Below are 13,899 nucleotides of genomic sequence, written 5' to 3' on the forward strand. Positions count from 1 at the left end.
AGCTGCAAAGAAACCTTTTTCCCTCTAAGTGTTTCTCCCATTGTCATGGGTGATTTTGCTTTATTATAGCACAAACTACTAATTGATGTACAGAAAATACTTATATATAAAAGAACAGACGGAGTCGGGTAGTGCACCACCCTGGTCAAGCAGAACCGCTTCTAATAGGTGAGAGCACAGCTTTAACTGCTGTGATGAGAGGATAATGGGCATAAACTCCTGTTATACTACATTGACGACCCGAATAGGGAAAGCTCCCTGTGCTGCCAATCAAGGATGTGACATTCTACCGTCCAACAGAGAAGGTACCTATATGAATGAGAGAGAAAATGAGGCCATTAAGAATGACAAGTTTAACATTTTTAAGTTCATGTTTATTAATCCACATTTATTTTTGGGAGTATTGAGCCATGCGTATTTTTCAGCCTCTGGAAAAATGAAGTTGCTATTAGTGAAAATGCACATTTATTTAACTGATAAGTGCACGCACACATACCAATATGGTTTTAGTGTGCTAAGCACTGTGGTACAATAAAACAGTACACTCACCTGATAACATCAGCATTGCAGTACTATTTACGTATGCACATTTAAAGCTCTTTACTCCGCATTAGAAAACCTCATCCCTTTTAGCTCCCTCTGCAGTCAGTGTGATTGGCTACTGATATGGTGATCATGAATGACAGCATGGAGATACAATCAAAAGTAAATCATATGTCTGTATTTTTCCGTCATTAAAATTAAATGTAGACCAGGAAGCAGTCTGTTTTCTGAGTATATATGCAACAATCAGTACAAATGGAAAACTGGGAGCCTTAATAGAAAGTATTCAGGGACAGCTGAAGGAGCTGTAAGGGAGTCCTTTAGCATCCCCTCTGCAAATGTATCTTGGAACAGACCCACACTTGGCAGTGCTGGCCGAAAGCTATGGCGCACACAACCCATCTTTGATGGTTTTAAGCTTTATTACGTCTCATGGGCTAGTGGCTATCTCGAGCCCAGGGGCACCATAAGGACTGTTTTTCATATGCTTGGCCCCACTCTGTAATCACATAGATGAGCTACAATTGGTGGAATTGAATGTCACACAGACGAATTCTCTGTGACTAGGAAGCATTGGTTCAGATCTTTTAAGAACTGACAAGTAAATCAACCTCTTACCACAAGAGAAGGGCAGTATGGTTTTTGCAATAAAACCATGTAAAGAAAACAAGTGCATGCTAATACATTTGTGATTTCATTGTAAGACATTATTAATATGTGTACATTACCATTCTTCTCCGAGCAAATGGTACCATGCAGTGACCAGCCAAGAAAGGATACAAAAATGTAGTCATCCATGTAGCGTTTCTTCAAGTTTTCCACGATGGCGTCTTCTGTGATTTTCGAAAGCAGCACCATGTCGTCCACTCCGCTGTGCTTGACATTGTGGCTCTGCCAGTGGTACCTGTAGTGTCCTTTGCTGCCCTGCAGGTTGAGGAAACACAGCATCAATGCATGCTGCTGATACTGAGCAAATCCCATGACAGCACAGCACCAGGTCTGGCCAAAGAGAGCTTTACCTCTCTTGGTGTCACATACTATTCATTACATTTAATACTGTGGGAAGTGGACTACAATTATGACAACTGCATTTTTCTGCCCATCATATGAGTCAATCCTTGGTACGTGCTTGTGCTGTGGTTCATGAGAGCAGAGAAAGTCACATGTATTTGGATTGTTTGTTTTTCAACGATAGTTTTGATACTGTTCGTAGTGTCACATTTGCAAAAATGGGTACATATGTTGCAATAAACTGTTAGATGAATCTTGACGACAGTTAAGCACATCGACTCGTAGCTCACACAAGCCCCTGCCTGGATGAACACCCTGGACTCTGCTTAATCTTCAGATATTTTTTGATAAGTCTTTAAAGGACATGAATATCAAAGTCAGTCATAATCATCACCACACGAACTATAAAGTGACCTTGAGTAGAAATATTACAAGACGTGTGATCAAATTACTTCTGAGCTACATAACTTATTTAACGATAATGTTCTTTGCAGCAACCATCCTTACACAATCCTGAAATCACACAAAGGTTGAAGAAAGCCAAGCCTACTGGCTGCTTCTCTGCTTGTTGGAGTAAGGCATGAAAACATTGCTTTGATATGGCTCTTCCTCATCCCAGTCCTTATGAAGTGAGATGATTCGCAAGCAACGAATGTGAATCTAGTGCATGTACAATAATCTCTCATCAGCAACTCCCAACTCTGGTTGCTTCTCTAGGTCTAAAAACGTTATATTTGTGCTTTTCAGGGACTACCTGCAGGGCACCCACACCTATGTTGTCTTTCTAGCGCTTTCCCCAACAAACATATGCTTATTGGTAACATTATTCCCTCTGTTATATGCCCTGCCCTACTTCCTCTCTCACTCTAATAGATGCAACATTTACATTTATGGTTGTGCAGAATGAAGATTTTCTCCACCAATACACTTTATTGATAACCTATCTTGAAACTTAATTCTGCAGCTCCACTTACTTCTTTTATAGATGTATTACTTGATGAATCAACCAACCAGGTATAATTAGAACTGAAGTTAAAACAGACTTTTACATTTGTAGAAGAAATGATTGGAATTACAGAATAAAATAGTGGATTGTGGTTTGGTGGTGAATCGATGAACACAATTCGGATGGTGCAAGAGTTTCGATGCGAACGTTGTCTCAGTTTTGATATCATTGAAGTAATAGTTGGCCTCTGCTGCTAATACATGTATGTTATTGGGTGAAAGGGTTAATGTAGACTGCTGTAAGTATTCAGATACTTAGTCCACAGCTCTTAGCCCAGTTTGAGAAATGCGTCTCCCAGAGGCGGCCTTAGGCATGTGCAAGCTGTGCACCTGCACAGGGCCACCAAACCCCAGGGGCCACCAAGCCAATATATATCCTTAATATAATAATCCTCTGAGGATGGATACATATTTGCATGGCAGCCCCTGACAGGGATTTGGCGGCCTCTGGCACTGTTCCAACTCTAAACCTCTGACCCCCCCATCTCTTCACTGGCCTCCGCACCTGCATTTCTCCATCCCGCCCGGACTCCCTCCTCCGGGGCCCCCTACCTACGCTCCCTGCCCAGGGCCACCATGAGCCTAGAGCCGCCCTGGTCTCCTGCTGAACTCACATTGCCGCTCAAGTCCAGTTGACTCCGACAGTGACTATAGCACCATTGATTATAGCAGAAGATTCCTAGAATGAGCATTTTTACTAGGCGCAGTGTGGTGCATCTCATTCAGAAGGATGCCACAGTTCAAGTTGTGTACAAAGGCGTGTGAGCAAAGAAAATGCATCAGCCCACCCAGGCCTATGAATTAGTGAGCATACACATCATCAGAGTGAAACTTCAGTGGCTGCATCTAAAGCTTTGCAATGAAGTATTACAGCGACCATGGCTCTGGTGTAATTGTTTATCCACTGTCCTATATGCTAGGATGGATGCAATTTTGCACTGGAAAAGACCACCTTCTTTCTTACAAATGCCATCAGGCCCAGGCAGGTGGACAGGCCAGACCCCTCGCTGGCGGATATATTCAAGTGGAATTTGGACACCAGAACATATAACTTGCCAGTAGATACAGAAACATGGTGATATGCAGTACATTTCCTTCTGCCAAGATGTTGACTGCTCTTTACGCACAAGCCCTACTCTTGTCCTAAGGGAGTGATTTAAAAAGATACTTGCAGGGACAAAAGTTATACATATATAAAATATGCATTATTTACAAAGTCAAATATGTCTTAGATACAGAGTGTAAAGCATGCTAAAGTATGTCACATGGCTGCAATGTATACAACCGATGTATCATGTATAAGTCATAGTCTGTATCATTTACAAAGGTATGTGTCTTCTGGTGCACAGAGGTAAACAGGTGAGTTTCACCGAAGTGATCAAGGACATACAATGGAAAATAGGGCCACGCCCTCAAAATAATTACAAGGGAATAAAAATGCTTAAAATGCATTTGGTACATATTTCAGAGTGACTAACTTGCACCAGAATACACCTAGTGTAAGTAAGTGGTCCTCACGTGCACCAAACTAGTTAAGCACAACATGTGCATAGGAAAGGCCAGAATGTACGTGGCTTAGTAATTTCTAATTAAAGAAAACAAAAATCAAATATTGCAGTTGGTCTCCTTTTCCAACTGTACACAAATGTGAATTACACATTACATGCATTATGCATGTCTTTGTTTAGGGAAATTGGCACAAATGCCAAACATTTATTTTCATCAGCATGCAAAGCAGAGCATACATTATTGAAGAGTTGAATAGAAATGTATGCTGATTAGTCTAACAGCAAAAATTATGTGCTTGCAAATGCGCAAATGTATACATTATGCATGTTATACATTTCTTTTATAATCTGTGAATCAGCCCAATTCTCTCTTTGAGAATACATTTGCTGTTTTTTACTCTAGGATTTCTGCTTTAAATATTCGCGACCTTTCTGCAGGAAAAAATTATTTCAACTGAAGCTCCTACGCCACCCTGTATCCTGCCCCCCAACGAGGCCCTCGGCTCTTTCATTAGAAATGGCCTGCAGAGCGACCCCTACTGGAGCAGAAACTTCTCTGGCATACCCTCATCCCTCTACTTTACTTTAAGGTACACCTTTGGTGACATTTGACCTTTTCATAGCATCTGGGCCTAAAACCATGCTGCCTTTTGGTGCTTGATCTGTTCTGTTCTCTAGGCAGTGGTGGCTGGTGAAATTCTAAAGTGGTGAGGCAGAAACAACTACCAGCACTTCTAAAGGGGGAAGGGGGATTCATAAAGTGGCTGTGCACCAGGAATTCTTTTTTTGTTTTAAAAACTGGAAGGCAGTGGGGTGCTTTCCACAAGACATTTCCCAACGAATTGCATAAAAAAGCTATCAAAAGCAATTCTGAAGGGCTACTCATTAAATATTCCAATAGTTCTGTGTTTATCCTTTTAGGCATTCTGTACTTGCAATGATGCAGTGCATTATGAACAGAAATGCAACATGGTAGCAGGAAAGTAAAAACATGGGTTCAGGAGTGTTCTTTATCATCACGGGGCCAGGTATGCAGGATACCTTTGTACAGCACTTCATACCAGTTTCACCATTTCTAAGTGCTATAAATAACAGATATTACTGATATCAAATTAAATTGTCTGCTAAATTCAGGCAAATACAAGTTGATTTGTCCCCATCAGGGATCCATCTCTATGCCCACAGATTTCAGTATCTTCCTAGTCAATTAAAAGAGGTTTATTCGGGAAATCTATTGAAAGCAAGCTACTTTTGAGATCCCAGAGCCCTACAGAGACTTCGAAAGACTTACCTGGTACAGAGCTCCTACGTGTGTGCAGTCAATCACTAGGGCTTTGCAGCTGCTGGGTAAGAACAATTTCAGAGGAAGTTGCACCTACGGGGAAAATTATTTGCCCAGATAATGCCCAGCTGGTTTTGATGAAAAGTTTCCCAATCACCAATTGTTTGTAGGATGGCAAATGTAGACACTATCTGCATTCTGTACTCTAGTAAACAAGTGAGGCAGCAGAGACTATGGGCAAAGCTCGAGATTTGAGGAATTGACCCTTCCTTATTGCACTTCTTCATCGAACTATATACTGATACATGGCTGCAGGTGAGGTTATACATCGACATCGTTTTGTCGGCCAAATTCCGCACTGAGAATGGCCCCAAACAAGGTTGCATTCTGGCACCCTTATTATTCTCTTCGTACATCGCTGATCTGATTGAGTCTTCTGAATCAGACCTTGACATTCCATCCAAGCTGGGAGGCATGTGAATTTCACATCTGGCCTATGCCGACGACCTGGTGATATTGTCGCAAGCCCCAAAAGGCCTACAATACTTATTAAAGTGTCTAAATGAATTGAATTCGGAGAATGGACTAATTGCCAACCTGTCAAAAAACTAAATTATGATCTTTGGAAAGAAAACTAAGTTCATATTGTGGGTTTTAGGAGATGTCTCGACCGAAAGAGTCAACCAATACAACTACCTTGGAGCTACAGTAAACAGTAAGCTATCATGGACTAACCGCCTATCCACAAGAAAGCTTAAGTCAGCTACAATCACAAAATCTATTAAAATATTTTGCAACCTGTTCGGTGGCAGAGCAATCAAACCCTCATTGCAAGCACTGAAAATGAAACTTATTCCATTCTTACTTTATGCATTACTTGCGTTAAAAAACTAGCTTATAGCCGGTCTCAATAAAACTTATATGCAGTGTGTACGTAATCCTTTGCATCTCCACACAGCCACTCCACACTGTTTCATCAGGCTCGAACTGAATTTAAACTCTTTAACGTCACTTCTCTACAGAAGCAGTTTGAATTGGTTCCATCAACTTTAAAATCCTTATTTCGTCAGAAACTTAAAAAAATATCATATAAAGATATGGAACTGAACGTTATATCTTCAAAAATAGCTCAAGAAACATATAATTTACCTGATCTAGAGTCGCTGGCAAAGTTAAACCGATCAGCTCGAAAAAGTCGACTCCGAGGGATTCTAACCAGCAGACAGAGGGACGATGACGCGACCCAGTCCCACCAAAACAGACATGCAGACTTAGTTTCTGAGACCCTCACCTCACAGAGCCAAGGATATTTACTGTCAAATCTGACTGGCTACGTTAAAATAAAATTCCTAAGATTTAGATTATTTGATATTCCTATGTATGAAATTGAAGGGAAATGGAATCCAGCGCTCAAAGGAACAACTGCTTGTCGATCCGGCAGACTTAAAACTGACGCCCTTTGCGCATTGTATGCATTAACCCCAAACTTTAGTATTTAAGAAAAGTGTACTTACGCCTGATCGATTGTTGAGGCTCTTAGAAATATTGCTTTAGTGTCAGAGCTAATAGGGCAATTATAAGGCTAATTTATATTTTAGACAACGTTTTAAAGTGTTAGTCTCCTGAGTTTTGCAACTTTTTTTAATCATAAATCTTAACATATGCTTGTCCAGTGTTTTTAAACCATTGCTTGATATTCGCGCCGATTGTGATAGTTCGTTTATTATTGCAATCTATTGAATAATACAATACATTTCACTACTACCACCCCCATCACTACTGTAGTAAACATTGCACACAGTCTGTGGACTAGAAGACTCTAATCTACAGAAAATTAAAAGGGTTGATCACTTGTGATGAATCACGCTGAGCTTCAACAAGCAGCTCCCGGATAGGCCTCACTACATTGACACCTTACTCCACTACAGCAAAACCTCTCTTTGTTGGAAATAAAGGGCTGTAAAAAAGTATGCTTTGGGTAATGGTGTCACTTCTCTGTATGTGCACGCATGCGCAGGATTGGCCAGTCAGTATGTGGCTGCTTAACCCTCAGTCAAACCTTAAAGCAGACAATCAGGCTCTAATACCCTGCACTTTAAAACAAGTGTCAAAGGAACTTGTAGTTCAGAAGGGCACAGCCTCAAAGCTTCAATACACCAGCCACCACTGTAAGTGTAGCAAGAAAATAGTTTTTAACCCAACTTTCCCCACACCATGTCATCGCAGCCTTATTACAGCAACTGCTGTGCTCAGAAATTTGTTTCAGAATTATGAGTTTATGTGTGATGATCTTGTGCAAGTACTTAATCTTAAGGAACTAAATTCCCCACACCTGTACAAGGTCTGTTACCTACATCTTACACTGAAATTCCTTCTAGGAAATAATTAACCACAGACATGGTTAGCAAAATATTTACATTTGTGGCTGATGATCGATATTAACAATTATAACCATGAAAACACAATCTAAGATTAGCTTACCTTATCAGGGTCTAAAAAAAAGAATGAACTCTAGTTTTTGAGAACTTTAAAGTTCACTAACACCCCTTCTCGCTAGATAATATGTAGAGTGCAATTTAACAAACAACACAATTATAGAATTCCCTGTCACAGACCTTGTTAGAGGAGCTAATTCATTTACACCACTAATTGAAAAAGAGCAAAGGGAGCTAATTACTCACTAGAGCACTTTCAAAGCATCTAGACCCAATTATAGACAATGATGCAGCATTAACTTCCTCCATAAAATTAACACATTCCTTAAATAAATCAGTGTTTGTATGTTAGCAAAGCATTGATTGAAATGCACAATACTAAGAGTGATACACAACAATGAGAAAGAAATCAAATGGAGTCAAATAATTAGGCGTAATCAAACAGAATAATAAATTAACCATAAAAATTATCGGCAATCGTGCTACCTAAGGACACAAGCCTAGTTTATAAAGTACACTACTGACTGATACAATTGCTATTACAAATCCAGACCAGTGCTTCCCAGCCTTTTCAGAACACACCCCAATTGTTAGAACGACAATCTTTCACAACCCATCACCTCTGATAGACATAAGGCAGGGTTATCTTTTAATGAAATAATAACAGCACTTTTATTTAAACGTCACAAACTTGACCAAACCCTTTGATATCACGCTGTGGCCAATATATCAATCTGGATATTAAAGATGGTGAACTGCACTGGAACCTAGAGCTGGAACCCTTTTCAGGGTGGGGTGCTGCTAGCTGCCCTGTGGCATTCATTTACTATAATCACAAAGCTTCTGAAAAATCTTGGTGTTGCTACAAGTGATTTTAATAAATTTGAGAAACTCGTTCTGCTGCTGAGTGTGGGGTAAAGCCTCATATACTTTTTAGTGTTAAAACAAGGCCCAGTGGTGCATTTTTCCAAAAATAAAACATATATATACGTTTTACATGAGCACCAGATTACATTGCACAAGGTCAGATTAATGTTATTGTAAGCACAGCAGATTAAGTGATTTGCCCAGAATCAAAGGATGGTGTGTCAATGCCAGGACACAAACCTGGTTCCCCAGATGCAAAGTCAGCGGCTCTAGCCGTTAGGCCACACCTATATTTCTCAATTTATGTGTGAGTGTCATACACAAGTGGTGTGGCTGTGTATGCTCACATATAGTCAACACATTCTCCGTTCAAATGGCTTTGTGAAGTAAGAAAACAGCAGCATAAAATACTGGAAGGTTTACTCAGAGACTGGTTTGCTTTAAAACTGGACTTAGTGGCATTGGGATATAGGGATTTAGGAATATTTTTCAGCACCTTTCCACTGGTGCAAAAGCAGGGCTTATCATTTTAAATATTACTTGCATACAGACTAGGACTTGCAGTACCCACCAAAAATCAGCTCGTGGGTTCCGACCCATAACATGGGAAACACTAATCCAGACTATTAAAGCACGTTTCAACAGTGCACCCTACTCCTAAAACAGACACTGACTGTATCCTCTTTCCATGCCAGTCATCAAACATTAGTAAAATACAAAGAATAGCGGGAGATTGGAGGTGTCTGACTAATGGAAAAGAATAGCCCTACATTTTGGAGAGTTTACTCCTCTCTCTATGCTTAATAAAAAATATAAATGACTATTAAGCAGGCATTATAATTTTAGCCGATTTTCACTGAGCAACAAGACATTGGGTGTTGCTTAAGAGCAAGAACTATAAAAAGTATAATAGAAACATGCACAGCCCTCTGTCAAAACTATCAGTCTGAATCTGTCCCCCGTTAGAAGCAGTATCAAGTGCCTTCTAAAGTCATAAAAGGGATGAAAAAAAGTATATGAATGGTTTGAGCTGTGCCTCAGATAAACAAAACAAGCATATAGCACAGAGCAATGAACATTACAGGTAAGTAAATAGACCAACATAACGTGGCCGCAAAGAAAATAGTGGCAGATAAGAACACGAAGGTCAGAGATGCACCTTTCATACTGGGAGAGAAAACCTCAGATAAGACCAACACTCACCAGAATCTGGTATATGCAAGAGGGTGTAAAATACATGCAGTACCAGTATGTAACAAAGCAGTAACAGAACGGAAATCAGATCCACAAAAAGGCTCACAAAGAACTAAGAAACACTTCACTACACGTCAGACAACAAATATGAGCAATTTCACAATTTAAAAAAATCCAAAACACACAAAAACATTAGACATATGGAGAGGATATGAGAGCTCTCCATCTAAAGGTAGTGAACTACCCAGGGTTCCCCATTTCCTTTTTTGCATCATTGTATGTCAGTATAATTACTAAACAAAAAAGAACAATCTACATAAACTTGTTCTTGTTGTGTTTTATTTCATTAGTCTTAAACGTTTTGAAAGAAAGCCCATTGAATACTAGGCCTCTGCCCCTTTCACACTCACACATCTCTCTCAGGCCTCTCCTTGAATGTCCTGACAGGAATGTCTTTGAGCTCCTCAAGTACATACCTCGTCAGCCTGATTTCAGGTCCTGTGCTCCCTCACACAGCTCAGCACCCACTTTGCAAGGCTGTCCTACTGGATTTGGTCTTCGTGGTGAAAGAGAGCCTAGAATGACTGCGTCAGGGTTTGTGGCAGCTCATATGCAGGCGCCATTGGTCAGGTCGGTCAGACAGTCAGCTGAGCTGTCACTAACAATAGATCAATACATCAGTCAATGCGGATAGAGTCATTAGCGTATGTTAATAGTCGCCAGTTCAACCACTGTTCTCGCGCTCCAGTCTTCACGTAAAGTCGGATAAGTATCTGTGAACTCTCAGGGAAACGGTCTCCAATCATCACCCTCGGCGCTCTCTGTGAGGACATCTGGGGCCGTATTACAGAAGGTTCCCCGGGGGCACATAGGGTGTCTGTGCCTGCTTTGCGCGCCCCTGGGGCACTTTGGTATTACAGAAGGGGCCACAGTCGATTGTGCGTCCCCTTCTGTAATACCAATAGCTTTTGCGTGTATAATGCACCAGCGCTATCTTCAGGGGACGTTCCCTCATTTGCATGGGGGCGAGCCCCATGCACATGAAGGTATCCCTTTGCCTTCGTGCCCACCCCATAATACAGACACGGGCGCAGAGGCAAAGAAGCTCTCAGTGAACTGACAGTGCACCACCTAAAAGGTGGCACAGTCAGTGTGCCCCCTAAGAGCAGCCCTCTGGAGTGAGCAAATGGGGTCCTATGGACCCCCAAGACATCCCCTTGCAGGCGGGGGCAGTCACTGACTGCACCTGCCTGAACGGGGATCGCTAATCCCCTTTAAAAGTGCAGGTGGGTTGCCGCCTCCACTGTGAAAACACAGAGCGGCTTTAAAGCAGCCGCTGCGTTTTTCACCTAAATGCGCTGACCCCAAGCCCAGTGGGGGCAGCTCATTCCATGTAATAGGGCACACCTTCCCTGTTTGCTCCCTGTGCAACTGTTTTAAGGTGCCCCGGGCACAAACAGGGACAGTGCGCCCTTCACGTACTAGGGCCCCAAGTGGTTGTACATGTAATCGCAGCCTTTAGACTATCTGTGAGGACACTAGCGTTTCTTTTAAATACGCTGCCATCAGTGAAATTTACACGAATGATGCTCTGAGTGATGTCACACATGATCTTACCAGTAACGTCATCGATGATGTCATTCGCGATATATCTGCAATGTCATGTGCTTAGGCTCGGGGAGTTTCAGTGGTTCTTAAATTTTGGACCAGAACCATAAAACTCCTTTAAATGAAGTTATTTCAGGAAATGTTAAGGCTCCACAGAACATTGGTTAGTATATAATTTTAGGAGAAAATGTTAAGGTCCCAATATTTGGGAATGACAAGAAAGGAATAAATAAATAAAGAGGTAAACTCAGGGAAAGAAAGCACGCAAAAGAAAAAGTGCTCAAGAGTAAGAAAGAGAAAAGGAAATGGAGAGAGAGTGAGGAAGAGCCAGAGATAGAAAGGATGTAGGAGAAAATGGTAAAGGGGAGAGAAAGAGGTAAAAGCAAGGTATGGAAAGCAACGGGGTGAGATGAGAGATAGAAACAGAAAGGACAGAGAGAGAGGGAGAAAAAGACCATTAGAGATTCAAAACCTCATAAGTAAATTTGTTTGGCAGCCCTTCTAGGTACAATGTATTTCAAAAACCCCTACAGAGTTGAATAACGAGAGAGGATTCTGAGAATAGTTACTGTGCGTTATGGGAGACTCACAATAGTTACCGTGCGTTATGGTTCCTCAGTGTCTTTGAGGGTTCTTGTGGCAAAATTATAAACCACAAGGACAAAGGCCGATTGTTTTGTGCATGTCTGCAGCAGGCCAAGATGGCTCTAGTGACTCATAATAAATATTAACTTCACCGCTGTGTATTTTTTATGTTGCATGTAAACACCACCTTTAGGTTTACCACTATCTCAATTCCATAATTCATAAGAACCACTTCTTTTCAGTATCATATATAAAATAATTCACAGGTATGACATAATTCCTGCAAATAATGGGTCCTGTACTGACTGCTGTTTGTTGAACAGCAAAAGCCAGGCATGTAATTAACAGTCTCATAATGCACAGGTGAAGGTTCTTCGAACCCTCCCAGACACAAACAGATCACATCATCATATAGTGTGGCTGAGTGGAGAAGCATCCCTGTGTGATCACTGTGTCAGGTGCCATGTGACGTCGAGCTGCAGCAGGCAATTTTCCTATTGCTAAGTAACACAGAAGAGAACACTCCAGTGGGTGGACGCTGTTCAGGAATATTACGCAGCGCATTGTTAGAGCACTGGACAATGCCCCAGTCCTGTGCATGCTGACTCTGAGTCCACAGCCACAAAGTGGAGAACACAAAGGATACCAGTGCCAGTGCACCAACAAAACCTTGTATTGAAAGAATGCATCCACCAGAGATAGGTCTCCATTTATGGATCTCCCAGTATATTCTCTAACATACATTACTCAGGTCTGTAACTCTGGAGAGGGCCTTTAACAACTGTGATAGCCCTTGGTTACAGGCTACAATGCTAAATTATGTACTCACTGAGAAAAATGGAGGCGCTGATGCTTTATAGTGACACTGATATATGACAGCATTTACGTAATCTGCATTCTCTAATTGTGTTTGATTCCTTATTTTGAGGGTGTAGTACATTTCATGTTATTCACTAGAGGGACACCATATGCTTTAGTGGGGATTTTTGTATGATCATATTATGGACACATCAACCATTACACTGAAGCCAGACAACTCTAAAGCCACAATAAGATAAAGTTCTACGTAACCGACTGGTTCAATTATTGAATCTTTAAACCTATGGCATAAAAAACGCAATAGATATATAGAAATCTATCATCTAAATAAAACCAGAAAAAAAAAGTCATCGGAAATCTGAAAGTCAAACAGAGTATGCGAAAATCATGCAAGGAAACCTCAGAAGCACAGATCTACACAAATGTTCTCGGTACAGCAAGATGCAGCGGAAAATATCCAGAGTCCAATTTATTCTGTTTTAAGCCTATGTTTCACTGGATTGGCCTTTTATAATCCAACCCAATGTCCTTAACACATCCAGGATGAACTACAATAGCAATAAGAACTTTGGAATCCATGCAGGTGAAAAGACCGGTCAAAGCTGCCATTAAGGATCTAATTTTGACTCCTAACCTTAGCTAGTTCCATCCAGTGTCTTCCAGCAGAGTGGGGACATACGTTACTTCCCAGTGTCATGATGATCCACTACTCCTTGGGAACCGCTGCGCAAGCGGCCCTATTTCCACTTCTGAGACAGTTGGTCAAAGTTTGATTGTCAACAAAGCACTCTTTGCTTGGGGCTGAATCACAGACAATTAATTTAATGTAAGCACATATTTTAGTCCAATGCTGCTGTAGGGACAGACATGATTCTACAACACTCCTCAGTCAGAATATAAATCATTTTCAAGGGTAAGTAAATACCCAACACCCATGCTGGTCCTGTTCGATTGTGTAACATTAATCCTCAAAGATACTAGTCAACCCAATGGGAACATATGCACCTAAAGCTCTTGGCAACGTAGAGCTAATTACTTTTCA

General features: G+C 41.1%; 1 protein-coding gene across 2 annotated transcripts in view; it reads right to left on the minus strand.

The window, feature by feature from the left end:
- Positions 1 to 13,899, minus strand: part of MYO1E (myosin IE) — a 616,637-nt gene that overhangs the window by 417,611 nt on the left and 185,127 nt on the right. For both annotated transcript variants that reach the window (XM_078685186.1, XM_078685185.1), the window contains exon 2: positions 1,324 to 1,467. In XM_078685186.1, coding sequence (XP_078541312.1) covers positions 1,324 to 1,467 — 144 coding nt within the window. The remainder of the gene's footprint in view (positions 1 to 1,323; positions 1,468 to 13,899) is intronic.

This window comes from Lissotriton helveticus, chromosome 3_2, assembly GCF_964261635.1.
Source record: "Lissotriton helveticus chromosome 3_2, aLisHel1.1, whole genome shotgun sequence".
NCBI lineage: Eukaryota > Metazoa > Chordata > Amphibia > Caudata > Salamandridae > Lissotriton > Lissotriton helveticus.